The sequence below is a fragment of the Notechis scutatus genome, chromosome 1, assembly GCF_049901735.1.
Source record: "Notechis scutatus isolate UNSWTSFEM ecotype Mainland chromosome 1, rNotScu1.2, whole genome shotgun sequence".
Taxonomy (NCBI): domain Eukaryota; kingdom Metazoa; phylum Chordata; class Lepidosauria; order Squamata; family Elapidae; genus Notechis; species Notechis scutatus.
In genome coordinates, this window is record NC_142009.1 from 232,528,160 (window position 1) to 232,549,061 (window position 20,902).

The window sequence follows — 20,902 nt, forward strand, 5'->3', positions numbered from 1 at the left end:
AATCCATCCTATGGCAGGCTCATGACATCCAAACTGTCAGAGTCTTTAAGGATAAGTTAGTCTATCACCTCATTACTGAAAAGTAACAAATGGTCCTGACTCTGTCATAAGAGCCATAAAAATTTAGGTAGCAGTAAATCTGCAGGCAGCTGCATGCCAGTAAATCTGCCAGCCATGTCAAGAGTGAAGAGCCAAACACACTTTAAGAGAGGAAGTTAAATCTATAAAAATAGAGAACACATTTTGAGAAATCCGAGAAAAAAGCTAGCAGACATCAAAACAACAATTCTGATATACACACACACAGCGTTGATAGCAATATGGACGTCCAGCACCAGCATCTGCCCTATTAAGCTACTAACCTTCTAAACCAGGGCTGTCAAACTCCTGGTCCCCGGGCTGGATGCATCACGTGCCCATGCTTGGTTTAGTGATAGGGGAGAAAAGTCCCAATATGACAGGGGTTTGACACCCCTGTTCTAAAATATCTCACACTGCTGTCTCTCGTTTGACTCATACAAGAAAAAGCTGTCAGCACATTTCTTCACCAATAACAGCAAAAGTGACCCTAGCCCTGATTCTTCTGAGAGTTCCATACCAGAAGTAGTCAAAGATAACTTCAGATAACTTCAAGTAGCTGTTGCCAAAACAAACTATCTTGTAAGCAAAATCAACTCCAGACAAGCAGTATCTTCACAGAAAGTATGTCCTCATCTGCTTCCCAATCTGAGGGGACTTTCCTGCATTAAGAGAACCCGAAGCACAAAAGAAACAGCACGCCTCATCTTTTCTTTCGCTGTACAAGCCAAAGGACACTTCTGCTAAAGAGGTATGATCCTTGATTGCCAGATCCACATTTAGCTATCCATGCTGCAATGATTCTTCTATGTGTTGCACTAATTACATCTAGCTTGGACAAACAGGTAATCTGCCTCCCCAGGGGATACTTAGCCAATGGGGGACCGTCACAATATAGGCGCTTGATAGATTAATAACACAATCCAACACCCTCTGCTCATCCTACTCTCTCCCTCCCATCTTTTAGTTATAGCTAATCATTGGTTTCTGTATTGTTTTATTCTTTTGAACACTGTAAGCCACCCAGAGTTATCTCATAGTGAGATTAGCGGCAAACAAAGTTAATGAATTAATGAAACAAACAACACTTATCATATCTAAACACTAGAGAGCATTTACTCTGGCATGATGTCTTTGAAGGCTGATATAGGAAGATTCCTAACCCAGTGAGATCATGCTCCTGTGACTCTGGACACACTGAATGAATAGAACATGCTCTTTTTCAGTGCCCGTATTACAGAGACAGCTGTAGCCTCATCTTAACATAATTGCATAAATGCCAGGCCACACAGAACAATTCCATATCTGGGACCGACCTGTTTTATGACTGTCATGACTTACAAATTTTGATGATCAGGCTACATTATGGCCATAAGTCAATATACTTCCTCCTCTTCCTCTTCCTTATAGTTAAATGAATCAAGGTGACATCTGCACGAGCTGATTCTGAATGTTATTTCATTTCTCTAAATTGAGTTTCAACTTCCTTTGTCTAGATAACAGTTCTTACATATTTCTGTCAAAGTTGTTTTCTTTATTCTTTCCAAAAATGCATTCTCATCAGTAAAATTGGTATGCCAACAAAGGTTTGATGTCTATGGAGATTCTCTACCATCCAGGTTATGGTTGTCACAAAGGTGCTTTTCCAAAAAGCCATTGGACTTTCTTGGTTTTTTTTTCTTTGAAAATGTTTCACTTTCATCTACGAAGCTGAAGAAGCTGAGAACTGAAGAAACTTCTTGGATGAGAAGTGAAACATTTTCAAGGAAAAAAACAAGAAATCCAGTTGCTTTTGGGGAAAGCGTGCCTTTGAGACAACAAAAGTTCAACTTTGTTATAAGAACCAATGCTTACCATACAACATCTGCAAAGGCTGTGAGCAAAGGCTTAGATTGATACTGGATGCCATGCTTTTCACAAATGGACTTCACCAAGGGGGTCACCTTCCAGTAATTATGTCGAGGCATGGTGGGAAAAAGACTACATGAAAGAAAAGAGAGAGAGAGAGAGAGAGACCTGTAAGATGTTATGCAGTCTAGTGCTCCCCATCTTATAACAATGAGATAGTCATGTCTTCAAGCCCAATAACCTTGTGATGACCCAGGGTGAGATACTAAACATAGTCACAGAAAACAGGTGAAGCCCCTTTTATTCCTTCACTTTGCTTCCAAGCTCCGAATATCTTTGACAGAAGACAAAAACACCCCCACACAAACAGTTACATGAAGAAGGAAAAAAGCAACACAAACCAGGCAAGATAAGGGCTGGAGGATGTCCACAGATAACACACACTGGGAAGGATGCCAAACTCAGAGAGGAACTATAAACTAGAGATATTTCCACGCTTTGTTTCCAGCGTTCGCCAGTACGCAGGTCCATACTCTTATTCAGTTGTCACAGCTGCAGCCCATGAAGGAGGATCAAGGCTCTCTCCTCCCGAGTAGACCATGTCTCTCCCTTATCCTCTCCTCCCTGCGTGCCCTAGGATGGATAAGGGATGGGCTTGGGTCCTCCTCTGACTGCTCAGCTGTCCTCTGTCCTTCCCCAGCCTCCTCCACAACCTCCGGAGCCACACTTCCACTCCCTGTTGGCTGTTCCTCCTCTCCCTCAGAGTCAGTCTCCACTGGGGCATGACAAACCTCTTCCCAAAGGAGCTTAACAGAAAGGTTTAGAAGAAGCATCTAAGCAGAGTTCTGCCATCTCTTGCCTAGCTTGATTGAGTTCTTAAGCAAAACAGGCAGCGATATATCTAAGATTGCTTGCATATTGGGTTTTCCTTCTACGGCTATCTTTTTCCCTTAAACCATCTTCACAGATTATTGTAATGGGTCTTGTCAGGGTTCAGTGGCTGAAAGATTGAACTATCTGAACCTAGAATGAGGAGAATATAACAAGCATCTATCATCGACACTAGGAAGGTTAGAGGGAATCCAAGTCTCCTCTCCAAGAAGGGTGGATCGCAAGAGAGCGTGAACTATTCAAAATCTGAATGGTTACAAATTATGAAAGTTGATCTGCATGAACAAGTTGCTATAGTGCAGAAAAGTCCAGAACTGTTTTCTCTCAATGAGAAACAATTAAGTATCTGTTTCCTGCAATAGGAAAAAAAAAAGTGGTTTCTAGCCCCATTTCATCTTTGCTGAAGCCTGGCAAGTCTGTATGTCAACTGACTGAGTCGTATACAGTTTTTATAGGCCAGCTATTCATACTACTTCAAAACACTGAGAAGAGCAGAAGAGGGTGCTGTATGTGAGGAAAGACCAGGTTGACAGAAGACCTACCTGGTCAGAGAGGAGGAAGGCAAGTATTGCCCTATTGAAGTATTCACTTTTGTTGAGAGTAAATTGCTTATGATTTTAGGTTTGGAATATCAGGAGGAGTGAAAGAGTGGGGAATGGCAGTTTGATTTCCTCAGGGAAAAATAAGGATGAACATGTGGAGAATAAGCAGGCAAAGGGGGAAGGGACTTAAGGGCTAAAGAACAAAGAACAGTCTTTGTAGGAGAAAGTAGGAGGATTGAGGTTAAGTTCTCAGGAAAGAGAGTAGAGGAAATTTATTCTAGGTAAAGCAACAATGAAAGATGTGAAATTCAACTTGATATTCCTTGGAATGAGTCTGACAAATGACTAGAACATAGAATAATAGGGTTTGAAGGAACCTCGGAGATCTTATTGCAGAATTTTAAATCTACATTATACTTATGTTCCTCTTCATTCAGGAGCCCATGTGAAACTTCAGAAGACAAATATGGTGAGAACAACAGTGAAAGATTAGCAAATACAATTATCAAGCAATATCCCCTTAAAATCAAATTAAAAACTTTTTTTAAAAAGTAGTTATCCCTTTATTTCTTAGGCTCTGGGTTATTTGAAACTGTGATACCCCCCTCCCCAAATTTCCATTTCCCCTAAGACAAATGTACTTACTGATGTTCAATTTGGAAGTTGAGGTGCCCTGTAAACCAGTCATTAAATAAGGACTGGTTTACGTTGCATGTTGCCTGAAGCTGAAAAGAGAAGAAAGCCAACTCTAAGAATGTATTGATTTTATTTCTGGCTGGACATTTCCTGCAGATCTCTCAATCTGTACTCTAAACAAGAAGAGAGTTTTATACTTTGGATCAAAATAAAGATAGTATGAGAATTCCATGGTGGAGTCTCATATAAGCAGAAAGCTGTTACAACAATCACAACTTTAAGACTTGTCTCCACTTTCTAGATCCTTGATTTAGAGGGGTTGGTCTCTGAATTAGAGCTAGGTTTAAGTTTTACTGTTCTGGATTAAATAAATTGATATCCTTAGAATTCACTGACATGCAAATAAGGTGTAATAGCATGGTTCACTTTACAAATATTCTGCTTATAATGGACTCTTAATTTGGCCCTGAATTTCACCCACAAGGAAAAGAAAAGTTGAACAATTTACACCCATAGATGCTATCAAGTCTATTACAAAACAAATATGCTTCCTCACTTGCAATCTGAACTGCAGAAAACCAGCAATGAAGCAGTGGCATTAACAATATGACTTCTAGGTTATGGCTGCAATGACTCAGATCTTCCTAACCCTGGCCAAAAAAAACCCAAACATATGGCTATTCCTTAAATGGTAAACCATATTTCTTAATACAGCCTCTTAATCTCAGAAGGTAGCAGGAAATCTCAACCAGATCTCAACCCCAAAAGCCCTTCAAGGATCTGCAGGTACCTGATTAGTCCCGTGCAGTATTTTAATTGCAGGGCAGATCTTGATCTGCATGTCTAAATATATATATTTTGGGGGGGGGGGTATTTTAAGGGGCAAAATTTATTATTATTAAAGACTATCAAAACTTGAGATCAGACAATTCTTGCCTCACACCAGACTTCTTCCTCAAAAGAAGATTTTCATTTTTCCCTTTTGCCTTCTTCCACTCCATCTATTATATTGCATTTATATATGAATAAGTAATGTCACCTGAAATAAGGGTTTGGGAGAATGCGCATCTCACCTGCATTGAAAGCCAGTCCATGTTCTTATCATAATCAATGGCCATTGGGATGTGGTTCATTTGTGTCACCCAGACAAACCAGTGACTTTCTATGATTCTATGCAGCAAAAATAAAGGCAGATTACAATTTTTACAACCTATATAATAAATAAAGCAGTTTGGAAGTAGCAGAGAAACACCAGGAGAGGTGCAGAATTAGGGGAAAATGCAACTAAAGAAAAATTAAACAAAAGCAAACTAACCAAATATGAGATATTATATTTTTCTAGCAAAAAAAAAATGAGCTTCTGAAATATTCATGATCATTATTATTCAGAGTAACTGTAGCATATTAAGAACCTCTACTATTATTAATAATAATTATAGAAATAATATTTATTGTTTACGATAACCCTAACAATAATTTCCCATCTTTATTTTGTACAGCTCAAAATGGTGTATGTGATGTTTTTCGTCTTATTTTTCTTACAATATCAACCCCAAAAGATGAATTGGGCTGAGAGAAAGTGATTGGCCCAAAGTCACCCAGCTGGCTTTCATGCCTAAGCGGATCCTGGAACTCACAGTCTCTATGTCAGTGTTCCAGGTAACAACCTCCACAAAAGAAGACTCCAAGGCTAGCAATTCCTCAAAGTTCCATTTTATTAGAGATGTCATATTGGCACATCTGGGAAAACCTGAATCTGAGAATTCCAGGAGAGTTCCAGAAGAAAGTCAAAGATCCATCCTCTACACCCACAAGTCCATCCCATAGTCCAATCATTTCATCGTCCCAACTGGAGACAACCCCCAGTCACTCCCATTCAGGTACAGGCTGACTGTCCTTGACTCCCAGAGAAAGGAATGTTGTTGTGGCTAATTTTCCACTGCTCCTTGCAATCCCCGCTCCCGCTTTCGCAGGCACTAAATGTGGCAGCCCCGAAGCTCCAAAGGAAATGTGGCTTCCAGAGCTAACACTCTAGCTCAGCACCTTAATTATTACTCCAAATTGGTTCTCTTTTTGATAGGAGAGGAAAAATTACCATTTTGGAGTTGTAGATTTCCCTGTGAATTAGAGCAGATTAATCTCTATTCTCATGGAGAAAATCTATGTTGTCACAGGAGTTAAAACCCACTTGATGGCACATAATCCATCAGCCTTCATGATAAAAATAGACTTGGGGTGTAGTATTCTGACCAAGGCTTCCTGAGACCGTAATTAAGCACATGCTTAGTCGAAACAACTCTTGTTTTATTTCAGCACTGGGAATTATATTCATTCCCAGCCTGTAATGAGTCCCCAGTCTCCTGAAATAAGCACCCACCTTTATCTCCTTTGAATTGCTGTGAACAACTAAACTGCCAAATTAACTGTAAAAAGCCAAATGAAATACAAAGTCCACACAGAGCTTCAAGGTTTAATCCGAACATAGCGAATGACTTTGCTTCCTGCAAAGGTTTCTCTACCTTTGCACTTCCCTTATACCTTATGGGAGGGGCAATCACCTTACTCCCAAATCGCCCCTTTTGTCTTAGCTGCTTTTGCCTTCTGGCAGCTCTGCACACCCACACACTGGGAAGAGGCTCCCCTTGTTCCTCTGCTTTGCTGCTGCCAGACTCTGGAGGCTCCGGAGTCAGCACATAACTCCCAGATGGTCCTGGCCCCATCTCTGCATCGGATGCAGGACCCTCATCCTAGTCCTCCCCAGATTCCCAGACTGCTCCCTGTTTTTCCCCACTGTCCGATTCTGCTGCCGTCTGCACAGGCTGCCGGCGAACCACAACATGTAGCCTATTAAGCATTTGTTTTCCACTGAGAAAATGTCAGTATAATGGCTGGGAAGATGTGAAAAGAAAGCCCTGACCCTAACTCTGATTAAAAGACAAAGAAAGGAAAAGACATGTTCTTGTTGAGTTCACCTCTATATGAGTGTATGCATACCGTATCTTGGCAATGTGATAGAAGGGATTTGACATTCTCTTTTTCCAGGAAGATTTTAAAACTTCCAGGACTAACCAACAACCCTGAAACTTCCAGGGAGTCTAAAATCCAAGTACTATAACCATGGCCAAAGCTGCTTGGAATCTTGGCCATTCCAAGATCAACTAAGATTGACTAGATGTTGCCAACTGTTGAAAAGCAACTCTGAGAAGACACAATGCATCTATAGATGCAAAAAGGCATTGTACATGATCATGCTCCATCCTGCAACATCCTCTCAGGGAAGGCTAAGGCATTCCATTCCTGGTCTGAATCAGAGCACTCAAGCAAGAGAGAAAGCAAAATTCTGGTTTGGGCTCTGAATATTGATGTATGTATTTATTCAATTTGCCCCGATTGGTGTCCTTCCAAATGTGTGAGAATCAACTCTTAGAATGTCTTGGGAATTGCAGAACTTGAAAGCCAATACACGTGCCTGCATAAGGCACAGAGCTTTGCCTACAAGGACATGGCATGGCAACCCAAAGAAATCAAGAAAAGTGTGGGATCAAATAGAACTCACCTCAGCAGGAGAAAGAGACCCAAGAGGCTCTTGAGATCTAGTAGAAATGAGTATGTTATGAAGAACCGAAGATAGAAGGTCACCATCCAAGCCAAATCCTGCCCCCAAAAAACAGAGAAATATTCTGTCAAATAGTATGGTATAATCCCATACCAAGATGCACCTGCAGTATCCTAAAAACTCATCTACATTTTTGCTGTGGCTCCCATTATTATGCTACAAGGGTAATGCAACCTCCTTTTGGAACCATAGTAGAAATACTACTTACCACCCAATTTTTGCGCTGAACAACGAAGTAGAAAACATACCACTGCAGGTAGAAAGGCACCAGAGCTGGTGGACCAACTAAGGAAGAATGCGAAGTTACATGTCTAAATAAAATCAACTCAAAGCAAAATAGAATATTTGTAGCTCAAGGTTAAAATGAGGGGTCCTTAGTGCTTTCTAAGCCTTGTTGTTTTCTTGCAGGCATTTCATTATTCAAACTAAGTAACATCATCAGTGCTGAGCTATAAATATTCTCCTTTATAGATATTTAATGATCTCACTTTCTCTATTCCCTACCTACTGAATAAGAGGAGGGGGACTTTGTTAAGATTCAGATGTAGTGGTCTCACTTTCTTGCAAGCCAGAGAAGAATTATGCACTCACTCATTGGCTCTAAGTGTCAGGAAGACCTAAGAATTGTTGTAATGGATCAAACCTCAGAGCCTCACATGCCCAACAGATGTAAAATAATGCTAACATTTCCCCCACAATAAGTAGGATGTCTGTAGCAATAGCAATAGCACTCAGACTTGTTTACCACTCCGTCGTGCTTTACAGCACTCTCTGAGTGGTTGTCATCATATTGCCCACAACAATCTGGGTTCTCATTTTAACAACCTCAAAAGAATAGAAGGCCGAATCAACTTTGAGCCAGTCAGGATCAAACTCCTGGCTGTGGGCAGAGTTAGCCTGCAATACTGTATTCTAACCACAGCTCCTGGAGATCCCATTTGGTTCACTGTGGCTCTATTCCATCTTCATATGAATCTACATCCACCATATTTTCAACTATTAAAAGGGGATACAGATAGTATTGAGCCAGGTGGACCAGGTCTGTGTTAACCCTGGGATACAAAGCTTCATTTGTCAGGTGTGATGCAGTTTGCCATAGAGTATTAAGTATAATTTGATGGGTAAAGACATTTGAGATTATATTAGGGTGAATGAAACAGCTACAGTAATATTGTACACAGGCTGCAAAAAAGGTCTCCTTCTAATGATGCTTGATAGGAATATAACTAGATGGCATTTTTACAGGAAAAGGTTATCCTCATATTTCCCAGATAAATAAGGTTTCACTCTTCCTTCCAACCAATGGCAGCAAAACCACACCACACACACACACACAAAATTCTGTGGTTTTTTTTAGTATCTTATGTGCCCTTAATAAGAATAGGAATATTTCAGAAAGAAAGTGATACTCACTGAGAAAGAAGTATTTATGCTGGTGATTGTATGGCATGAACTTCTTTTTCTTTATGCCAAGCTGTGAATGGGGAGAAAGGTTCATAGCAAGTCAACATTCAATAAATCATACCAGATACATGCACAAACTTGTCCTGGCAAACATAAGTCTATCAATGACTTTCTACCATTTATGCTGAGGTTATTTGAGCCGAGGTTAAGGATATCTTAGCAGTGCCAGTGTTTCTGTAGCTCTGACCTATAAAAGATTGTACATATACACTGGCACAACACAAATGAGATTAAAACCCAGTCTAAAAGCAATTGCAGTTTCTTCATTAAAGCCATCAGTTTTTAAAACCCACATGCAATCTGATTTAGGAGTTGCTAATACATAGCACACCACTGTCTGAAGAGGTAGAGGTAGGTAGAGAATACAGGAAGGTGTAATCGCTTGGTCTACAAGAGAAGCTGGTCCTGTGTATCTGCACTCAGTTTGTATGACAAAGCTACACTCCCAGATTAGCAAGCTGTCTCACAGGAAGGCACCATACAAAATTCCAGAGAACTGCATTGGCAACTTCTCCTATTTTCTTGAGAGCTCATGATCAGTAAATATATATGTGGCTCCCAGTAGGTGATATGTAGAAGATTGAAGAATATACACGAAAGAAAAAGGAGGGGAGAGCAATTGTCAGCTTGGAAGGAAGCGAGGATGACATATGGTTCTACTGTAGGTGAAAACAGTTAAACCCACATGATGGGTGAAACAGGAAATTAAGGAGGCAAATTGTTTTATATCAGGTTTAAGTCCCTGTTTGCCTTCTCTTGTCCCTTGCCTTTATATTTCAATAAAGAGCATTGCAAAGATGTCATTAGTCTCCAAATGTTTTCCACCCAAAAGAAACTAAAATCAGTAAACTGTCCTGGTACTTATCACCATTTGAAGAAAAGGGAAACACCCCAAAATCTTCAACTTTGCTTTATTTTTAATAAGGCTTATCCTGGAAAATAAAGTGACAGCTAACAACCAATGAGGTTCCTCTATAAAATCTGGCTAGCAAAAAAATAATAATGAATGAAAGGAATCCCCCAGACAAAGAAAGAGTTCAAACTACTCTCGCATACCTAAGTAATCGAAGCAGTATGAGCCTAAAAGGAGGTACTGTGTGTGACTTTGTATGATTTCTTTCATCCATAATCTAGCCACTAAAAGAACTGGAATCCTTTAATAGGTTTTTGTTGCTGCTGCTGCTGCTGCTGCTGTCGTCAAAGAAATTATGAATAATTCATTCATAACAACACATTAGAAAGTGCAGTAACAAATCTATTCATACTTACTTGGAGATAAACACATACAGTGAGAACTTAAGTGGTTCATCTTACTCCAGCAGTTTGTTTCTGGCCAAGCAGATTTTTCTGAGGTGCCTCCAAGCAGCACATGGAAACCTAAATGTCACTGCACCTGGTATGCCATCCCCCCCACCGCCCACACAACTGGGTGATAACATTCACTCTTCAATACTAACAGACTAGTCTTCCATGAATGTAACCAATTCCTTTTTAAATCAAGCTGTTAGCTGCCACTTGTGGTAAGAACTCCACAAGTTAATTAGACATTGTCCAAGGAAGTGCTTCCTTTTGTCTATTTTAAGCCTCCTTTCAAACAACTTTACAGAATGACTGCTGGTCTTATCTTTTCAGAGGAGGAGAAAATTTCTCTCTGCCTACATTCTCTCCACATTACACATGATTTTACATGTTCAGGCATGTTCCTTTTCAGTTGCCTTCTTTCTAAGACAAGGTCCTCCCAAATACTTTTATTTCTTACTATTGTGAACAATTTAGAATGATGTGCAGCAAGGGTGGTATTCAGCAGATTCTGGAGAACCAGTAGTGGAAATTTTGAGTAGTTCGGTGAACCGGCAAATACCACCTCTGACTGGCACCGGCCCCATCTATTCTCTGCCTCCCAAGTCCCAGCTGATCAGCTGGGTCTTCTTTTGTTGCCCTGCACAGAAGAACGGAGCTGTAAAGCAGGTTAGTAGGGTGGGGAGGGAATGGAGATTGTGCAGTATCCTTCCCCCAGGAGTGGGGAGGGAACAGAGATTTTGCAGTATCCTTCCCCTGCCACGCCCACCAAGCCATGCCACCAAGTCATGCCCACAGAACCGCTAGTAAAACAAATTGAATCCCACCACTGATGTGCAGCCTTGGCCACCTCACTGTTTGCCACAGGTCTTCATAGCTCTCTCCACTGAAAAACAATTACCCATTCATTCCTACTTTTTACTTTCTGATTTTTAACCAACAAGCAATCCAGTAAAGGGAAGGTCCTCTTATCTATAGTTGCTAGGTTTGCCTCAAGAGTCCCTGATGAGAAACTTTCTTAAAGGCTTTTTGCAAATCCAGGTTAACAGCATGCTGACATTCTCAAAAAGAAATTCTGCAAGGTTGGGGAAGCAGGATTTACTCCCCCAGAGGATTATTCTCAATATGAGAAGATATAGATGCATCTGTCTAAGAATTAAGTCCCCTTTCTGGGAACATTTCTTTGAAATGACATCCTCCTTCCCCAGGCCCTTATTTCTTTCTCCCTGAAAGAAAAGAGACTTTTCTCCTGGGAGTGAAGTGAGCCATTGCATTCCAAAAGTATGTAAGTGTCTGGCTGTCTAAGCATCTCCAGCTCTACAACTTTCATTTCAAAATTGTTCTCTGAGCACCAAAAGCTCATGGCACTGACAATAAACCCACAACTTAAGCTCAAAGTACAAACACTCCTACATCTGATTCTTTATGAAGTAAACTAGAAAGTATCTTCACCTCTGGTGTTCTGTTTTTATACTTTGACCTAAAGTCAAAAAAAAAAAATTCATCCCATTTGCCACTCAGATTTCCCAATATTTTCATTTATTTTAAGTCAGCTATCCTTACATCCATGAGATTTAAAACCTAGCCATTTAAAAACATTTAAAGTCAACACATAGTTAGTCTTTTTATTGTTTTAAAACTGTACTTTTGACCAATATCAATTATGATACTTAATCTTATCCACTATGTTTTTATGTCAAATATATACAAAAAAGGCCAGTGTTCACATAAATCTACATAACTGTGCTTTTTTATTTGAAATTGCACGAAAATTTCTGAAGCAGTCTACATGACAAAATAAGCTTCAACAGTATCTAACTATTAACTCATGTAAAGAGGCCCAGGACAAAAGTGAGTTTTTAAAGATTTCATTTTCCTTTCTAATTCATGTCACTATCCCAATGATGTAATTGATAATGTTTCCATTCTGTTAGGTTCAAAAGTACACAATGGTAACAATTTTTGAAGAACTAAAAGTGTATTGGGGCTCCATTAAAGAGTTGATGCTTCAGGATGCATGCAAAATTTCCCTCTTCCCACAACATTCCCCAAATCCTACAAGACTCACCTCTACAGATAGTATCTTTCCCAGGGCAAATAACAAAGGATGCATGTTGAGATCAGGATCCTTGCGAAAGCAGTTAGGCTTTGCATGATGTTGGAAGTGCCAGTGATTCCACCAGCTGGCAGGTGCTCCCTGCAAAACAATGCAAATGCAAGAGGCCTCTTCAGATATTTATTTTCTGACTAGAAAGAGCAAAACCTGAGTGCAAGGGGCCCAATCATTCTTGAGTTCCAATGCCATGACATAGTTAAAAGCAAAGCCCATTTTCATGAAACTCACCTTCAAATGTCCAATCACAAATTTGTGAATCCAGTGGTTCCATTTAGACTTGCCAAAGACAGAAAGATGTCCAAAATCATGCTGCAGCCAACCGGCTTGGGCCTGGAAAACATTGCCATAGCTAGCATGACCTCAATGCCATGACTGCACCCAAGGCTTTACCATGTAACCTGTGAAGTCTTTGCTCCCAGAAGATTACACAGAGTGAAGGTTAAGGGGGAAGGAGAGGAGGAGAAGAGATCTGGGTAATACAATAAACAAGTTTAACAGGCAGGTGGACTTAGATCTGAGGAGTTAAACTATCAGTTTCATGAAAAAGTAGACTCCAAAGAGAGTCCTGAAGAAAAAAAAATATTACTAATGTAATTGGAGGGAGCTTTCTTTGCATAGATGAGCATAGGATAATAGGCACAATTGTCCAAAATGATCAAATGAAAAGACTTATGATTACCTTATTCATTTATTTTGAGAGAAAAGATGAATTAGAAATTAAGGGTAATCCAAACAGATACCTCACAGAGGTCTAAATTTACCACAGATATTCAGTTTTTTTGAAGCTTCAATCCCCACTCTGCTTCATCTGATAACAGAATACCTGGACAGTCCCAAGTAGCAAAGCGGTGATGAGGAATGGCACCAAGGATGTTCCAAAATACCACACATTGAGCCAGGCTGATACATCCAGCAGCAAGATGTGAAGAAGGGACAGGAGGAAGAAGAGATGATTGGAATTCAGTAGTCCCATCTTTTCAACAGTGGCACGGAGCTCCCGGAAGTCCTCCACAAGTTCTTTCTATGAAAAACCGGAGTGTTTATACTTCCTTTGTTCTGAAGGCAACTTTTATTCAGAAGTAGACAACCTGACACCTTGGGTTGTGGGCACCTCTAAAGACCACAATAGTCTTTAAAGTCTTCCAAAAATTATGAGCAAAATATAACAATAAAAGGAGAAAGTATTCAACATGTGTTTGGCAAGTCATTGAATCTACTTTTACATTAATAAAATTAAAGACAAATGTGGCTTTTGTCCTAGTGCTACTCAATAGAGGGATGCCATCCCTATTCTAGTTTCATAACAAAAAGACTCTGTAATGCAGAGTGTGTGGCTCTGTGCATACTCATCTATATATACTTTTTAGAAAGCCTATTCCTACTGAGCTATCATTCCAAGTTAAATTTCTTTGCTCTGAAAGTCGGCACGTGAATATATGAGACATTTTACTTCTTAGACATTTTAACATTTCTTGCTCCAAACATCTTCTAGATCTTATCCCCATTTTGAGATTCTAATTCATCATTTTTGTTTTGTTTTACTACTACACAGTCTTCTCTCACCTGAAAACTGCCTCTTCACATGTCCCACTCCTCCTTACAGTATGTTTCTCTATTCCCTATTTTGGGCAGGTCACCAAAGGAAGGTATCATTGACTTTGTTCCCAATGTTTTTACTGCAGATCAGTGGTGGGATTCAAAAATTTTTTACTACCGGTTCTGTGGGCATGGCTTGGTGGGTGTGGCCACATGACTGGGTGGGTGTGGCTTTTTTTCTTTTTTGCAGCCCTCCACCCATTTTTCGGGTCTTCTGGGCCTCAGAGGAGCCTCTGGGGGGCGTTTTTGCTTCCCTAAGGCTCCTCTGAGGCTCAGGACAAAAAAAAACAGAGCATGGGAGGGGCACACAGCATCCCTTCAAGCTCCATTTTGGGAGCTTCCTGGCCTCAGAAGAGCCTCAGGGGTGGCATTTTTGCTCCCCTAAGGCTCCTCTGAAGCTCAGGAAGGCAAAAAATGGAGGGGGGCTGACCCACTTTTTGCCTTCCTGGGCCTCAGCAAGGGGAATCCTGGCACAGCTGAACTATGTACAGCTGATTGTCGGGGGGGGGAAAAGAAAAAAATACCTTAGGCGAACATCAGGTGGGCGGGGTGAGCATGGGGCGGGAGGGCAACTGGGTCGGGGGCGTGGCCAGCCAGAACTTACTACCAGTTCGGCAACCCATGCCACATTCTTGCTACCGGTTCGCCCGATATGGTGTGGACCAGCTGAATACAACCACTGCTGCAGATTCTTCATAGCATCAGCAAAGATCTCTTTCTCAAGGCAGTTCTCCAAAAAGCTTACATTTTTGTTGGGTTCAAAGCTGGGCTGATCTGCTGCAAGCTCCCCAATGAGTAAAGGCTTCAAGTATGTTCTCACTAGATTCTTGTCCAAATGGAATGCTGTGAAAGGATCCTGCGAAACCAAAACAGAACAAGGCAAAAATAATAGGGCTGGGTGCGTACACAAAATGATCAGCGAGACAAGTCTTTGGTTTTTGTTTCGGAAGATCTCTGCTTTATATTAAAGGAATCTAACCATAAACCTGGGGGGAAATAAAATTGAAGGAATCCAATCAACTCTTAAAGCTGAAGCAGATTTTGTTATCTCTTCTTGAGTCAGGATAATGTTGAATAAACATGGGTGTGGAGGTCAAAGATTTCCATTTTATTAGCTTCATTTTAGAAGCATGCTATTTTTCCCCTATAATAAAATGGCATTGTCCCCAAATAATTCACATGGTTATCTAAATAGTTTCTCCTATAATTTTCACCTAAGTCCAAGGTTTTAAAATTACAAAAACAACACCAAAAATAGCCTAGTTCTCCCTCCCTGCTTTGCCTCATTTAGTTTAAATTCTGCCTTGGTTTAATCATTTTAAGCATCTTAAGCACTAGTCTCCAGCCAGCACATTGGTTCTAACGGCTTCTTCCTTTTGATTTGAAATCCTTTGCATTCATTTTGGCAGTTCCCGAAAGGAATCTGAATGGAAGCCAAGACAATTAAATCCCTAAGTTACACTCTTTGCTTTTGGCCACTAGATGCTGCTATAGAAACCTGTTTTCCTAGGTTATTATGTTTTGAATAAAGTGTTTATTCTCAAGCAAAAGAACTTCAGACTGATGAAACAGTTTGTTAGGGTAATAAATAAAGGAAAGAAATAAAAAATATTATAGAGAGTTACTCTATAAGCATGTCTTATCTTGATGTTAGGCAGTTGTTTTCCTATGTATATAGAAGTATTTATCTCTATAGGCATTTCTTATCTTGCTGTTGTGGAAAATATTTCTCTAACCTTTGTGTTGTAAAACTAGCATGCAATTAGTTACATCTCTCTCATATGAAGATACATGATTATCCCATCTAAATCAATCTGAATGGAATGTACTCCCTGGGAACATAACCCCCTACATCTGGAGCAATATACACCTTTTGAAGTATGCTGTTAATAGCCCTCTTAACTGGTCAGTTGTGATTGATTAACAGACAATAGGAGAAAGGATACTGAAAGATAAACAAGTGCCAGGAGGACATTTGTCTTTTTGCAGAAAAGATGTAAATCTAACTTAGAGTGTTTTACAATGCAATTACTCTACTTCTAAAAGAATCTTAAGGTATAAGAAGAGTTACTTTCGCCTATATGCTTTGTAACTTTCCTCACATATCTGTGTGTATGAGAGGAGAGGTCTTACCCTTTTATTGATCAATAAAAGTTAGACTTTGTTCTTCAAAGCCTCTGCTTAAGTTCATTTTTGGCACATCGTGATCTTAAGTTATAGCTGAACCTTACAAGTTCAAATGAGTCGGTTTTATCACAAGCGTCATGAATCAATAATATGATTTCATTCTTTTTATGTAGATACAAATATAACATACATACATACATGCATGCATGCATACATACATGAGGCATTATTTTATGTCAAGACTGAGAGCCATCCAGTGCCTTTGGCAATGAGTAAAACAAATGTATCTTTCTGTGACAATTAGCTTACTGACAACAGGAAACTTTAGTTATCATCAAGAAATATATTCCAATTACACTTCCTTTCTGACTGTGTTGACACCGCCTCCACCACTATCAAATTCTCTATACTTGGAATAAATTATCTCCTCTCCATCATTACCTCCTGGGCAAATCTTTCTACAAGTGAATGATAGAAATGAATTGAAAGGAGGGTGATACAAAAAATATTTCATGCTTTATGAAGTGGTGTTGAGTCCATGAATACGTAGGGCAGATTAAATTTCTTTAAATGCTTGAGAGTTTCATTGTTGCATTTGTACGTAGCTCACACTCTCTCTAAACCGCCAACATCCTACTGTAGTACCATAGGAATAGATTTTTCCAGATATATACCAAAGGCCAGAAAGGCCAGCTCAGGGCAGGCTGCCCTGCTGTTGTACATATTGGGCAATATTAATCATTTAACTGGTGTGGCACCAAGAAAGAGCTTTAATCCTATTGTTGATACTGCAGCTTCCAGCTGAGCTCCCAGATCTCATCAGAAAAAAAACAAAACACATCAAACCTTCCCTGGTAAAACTTATCTGAAGGGAGTGAGAGTGAGAGAGCGAGAAGACTGTCATTTCCTGGTCAGTTTTTTTTAAACACTGGAAATGGGAAAGTGGGTGGGTCACAGCCAGAGCTGAAGACTGTGGCACCATAAGTTTCAACCAATCATCACAATGGTGGCTGTAAAACCTGGCAATAATGTCTGAAATGAAGAGGAAGGAAGCAATGATGGGCAGAACATTTCCACAGCATATATTTTTTTAGAATCACAGTGCTTTGTGTGTTGGCAAGACACAAATGAGCGTCTGATCCTATATATTTTTTTCTTTTAAAAATAAACTTGCTTGCTTTTCTTAGCGTGCCAGTGAAAAAAAAATCTTATTTTTAAAACATTGGAATTATTCCAATATTTTCTTTCTTTATATAAGCAGCTTTGTTTCAGATTACACAAAAAGCATTGTGCTCTAGCTACATTAAGACGAAAGCATCTATTTCTCTCTAGTAAACTAAATTTTCTTAGATTATTAAGACAATTTGTCCACCTCTGAACAACATGATTCGGGAAGCTTGTACAGGTTTAGCTTTTGCTATGTTTGTGATAAACTAGGCCCATGAAGTGTATCTCAGAAATACAGAGGTGTTTTGCCCTACTATTTCTCAGAAACTCTTGAGTGATTGAAAGTTTTTTGCAATGCAAAATCACAAGGTCTGGGTTTTGATAATAGGTTCACTGTGTGCACAAAATAATCTGAGAACCTCCAAGAGTCCAATTAAACATTAAGTAGTAAATGTAGAAATGATTCCCCTCAGTTAGTAAGATTAAGGAAAATTGTAGATAGAGGTTTAAATTAAATTTGGGCTAAAGATCCTATCAGTGAAGAGCAGACTTGATTTAGATATAAATGGGAGCTCAGCAGTGACTATCCTTAGCAAAGTAGTTGGATTTTAAATGCACATTAAAGCGAATGAAAATTTTAGCTTCCATTCTTAGAGGCAACCGTGAAATAAAAATCAATCAATACAGCATTCTAAAAATCAGCTATTCAGGGGGGTTTGTCTTCTGCACCATGAGCCTTATCCAGCTACAAAATCTCTCCAATGGGTCACAACAAAAATCTATTTTTCACTGTCATGTTTAGCCATAAAAGTGTCAAAAAAGCTCAGAATGTTGTCCCAAAAAATACACCAGCATTTGCAAAGTTGTTCTCGTAGCTTAAAGAAAAGTGAAAAATATACCTAGGTTACTAATATAAAATACTTCATCCAGAATTTCTATCAGGAATATCATGTTAATATATCCAATCCATTAATTAAACAATGATTTACGTGCCTGAACTTGTCAAATGTTCAAATGATATAACCTTCTGGAGATGAAGTCCACACTGACCATTTTTGAGAACGGCAAGGGCCTTGATTTAAAATGAATGAGCCTGTATGTATACATGGATGTGATCAAGGTTTGGGGAGTTCTTTTCCAAGTTTAGGAAGTTTGATCTACTGGTTAGTCCCACCTTAGGCATGAAAGCCATCTGGGTGGCTTTGGGCAGATCACTCTTTCTCAGCCCAACCCACCTCATAGGATTGCTGTTGGGTGGGGCAGGGAATGGGAGAAGGAAGGTGTATTGAATATATTTGCCACTTGAGTTATTTGTAAAGATACATATAAATAATATAATGATTTCCATTCAGTTTTTTTAAGCATTAGATGTCCTGACCTGTACTACTGGTTTTGGTGTTTTGTGGCTCAAAATAATAAAAAGCCAAGTCTTTTTCACAGTTGTGGTTCAGATTCCAGCAAAAAAAAAAAAAAAAGAGGCTTGGTGAAGGCATTTTGCCCCAGAGCACGGGGATCAAACTCGATCGCACCATGTGACTTCTCATGATGTTTTTTTTTGCATATGTGGAGCCAAGGTGAGTGTGGCCTGTACATGACGCATCAGCCCATGGGCCGCCAGTTTGGCACTCCTGCCCTAGAGCTTAGATTCACCACCTCTGCCATAGCGTGATATGTACACCTTTCCACATCTTGCGTGCAAACTTACTGTTCCATATCCATAGACTTGAAACCCCGCATTCCCATTGGTCCGTTTAACTGCTACCTGATTGGACAGCTTGGACAGTTTTGATTGGCTCACTAAGAGTCTGCCGCAATTGGCTAAAACCAAGCACGGCAGATTTGAAGCGGTGTCATTGGCCGCTTAGCCGCAGCCAGCTCTATAAAAGAGCCGCCGCAGCTACTGTTCTTTTGAGTGTTGTCTAGCCGATAAATAAAGAGCTGTTGTTACTGAGCCGAAGTCTCTCATCTTAATGAACCCGACCTTCCGAACGTAACACTGGCGACGAGGATGGGATAGAGAAGACAACGAGACAATCCAGCATGTGGTAAACGGCGTGAAACGACCATCAAGATGGCCAGCAACGCCACGCCACCCGCTCCCTTTAACCCGGCCACTGAGGACTGGGAGTCCTACATCGATCGGTTTCAGATGTTCTTGGAATGCAGCAACCTGAAGGACGCCAATGGAAACCGGAAACGGGCTGTATTTTTAACACACTGCGGACCCGCCATATTTAAAATGGCCAAGGCTTTGGCGAAACTGGCAGACGTCAAGGCAATGGACTGGGACGACCTCGCACCCATCCTCCGAAACCATTACGCTCCAGCCGTGCCCACCCTCATCCGCCGGCACGACTTTTACCGAAGAGACCAGCGTGAGGGTGAGAGCATCAGCGAATTCGTAGCTGATCTAAGGGACCTAGGAGGGTTGTGCGGATTCACTGACCTAGAAGAGGCCATGCGAGACCGGGTCGTCCTTGGCCTAAAAGACCCCACACTACAGAGCAAGCTGATGGCAAGGGGCAATATCTCCCTCGCTGACACCATAGCCGAGGCAACTGCCGCAGAAGCAACCCGCAAATCAGCGGCTCGAATGCGGCGATCGAACGGAGCCAACCGCCACCCTGTCAGCGAAACAGCTTCATCATCAGAGAAACACACCACCTCTACCCACCACGGCAACACCGAATCCCGCTCTGACAGCGACTGCGAGGAGGAAGAAATCCACCAGCTCCAGTTGGAACGCGATTGACGTCTCAGCAGGGTCGTAAGTCGGGGTTTCAATGCGCCGGATGCGGAGGCGATCACCCCCGATCTGAATGCCGTTTTCTTGACGCCATTTGTCGGCATTGCGAGAAGCGAGGGCACATTGCAAAAGTATGCCGAAACAAATGCAACCTTAGCCCCCGGCGTCGAGGAGGTAGCCCGAGACGACGAGACGGCACCCCCCAAAGCATCAGGACCGCCAAACTGACAGCCGATGGAGCCAAGATGGCTGCACCAAGCAATTCAATGAGGCGCCATGGAAAGAAGAGACCCATCAAACGGTTGTCATCGGCCATTCTTCTACCATAGACGCCCGAAAAGTACACATAACAGTAAACATCGAAAACCAGCCGTGCTCCATGGAAGTGGACTCCGGATCCTACCTCTCCATGGTCTCCTGGCACACCATCAAGCGCCTAATACCTAGCATACGCCGACACGAGCTAAACGACCAAAAGCTGATCCTCAGAGACTACCAAGGGAACTGCATCCCCGTAACCGGCATTGGGCATTTCAAAGTCTCATTCAAAGACCGCACCATCATATTGCCACTCACCATCGTGGACAAAGACCGTCCCAGCTTGCTCGGGCTACAATGGTTCGAGCCGCTAGGGATAGAAGTGGCCGGTATCCACCACACCAACGAAGAAGATTGGGAAGCCGCACTTGCACGGGACTTCCAAGAGGTTTTCGACAACACCTTAGGCAAGTACAAGGGGTCCCCAATCTCCTTCAATCTTAACCCAGATGTTGCCC

The 20,902-nt window shown here is 41.0% G+C and overlaps 1 protein-coding gene across 2 annotated transcripts in view; it reads right to left on the reverse strand.

The window, feature by feature from the left end:
• Positions 1-20,902, reverse strand: part of LOC113424550 (acyl-CoA (8-3)-desaturase-like) — a 41,051-nt gene that overhangs the window by 2,355 nt on the left and 17,794 nt on the right. For both annotated transcript variants that reach the window (XM_087950644.1, XM_026686298.2), the window contains exons 2-11: positions 14,832-14,942; positions 13,314-13,511; positions 12,719-12,820; positions 12,443-12,571; positions 9,025-9,085; positions 7,820-7,896; positions 7,552-7,649; positions 5,069-5,165; positions 4,005-4,084; positions 1,933-2,058 (exon numbers count right to left, since the gene is read on the reverse strand). In XM_087950644.1, the coding sequence (XP_087806770.1) occupies positions 1,933-2,058; positions 4,005-4,084; positions 5,069-5,165; positions 7,552-7,649; positions 7,820-7,896; positions 9,025-9,085; positions 12,443-12,571; positions 12,719-12,820; positions 13,314-13,511; positions 14,832-14,942 (1,079 nt within the window). The remainder of the gene's footprint in view (positions 1-1,932; positions 2,059-4,004; positions 4,085-5,068; positions 5,166-7,551; positions 7,650-7,819; positions 7,897-9,024; positions 9,086-12,442; positions 12,572-12,718; positions 12,821-13,313; positions 13,512-14,831; positions 14,943-20,902) is intronic.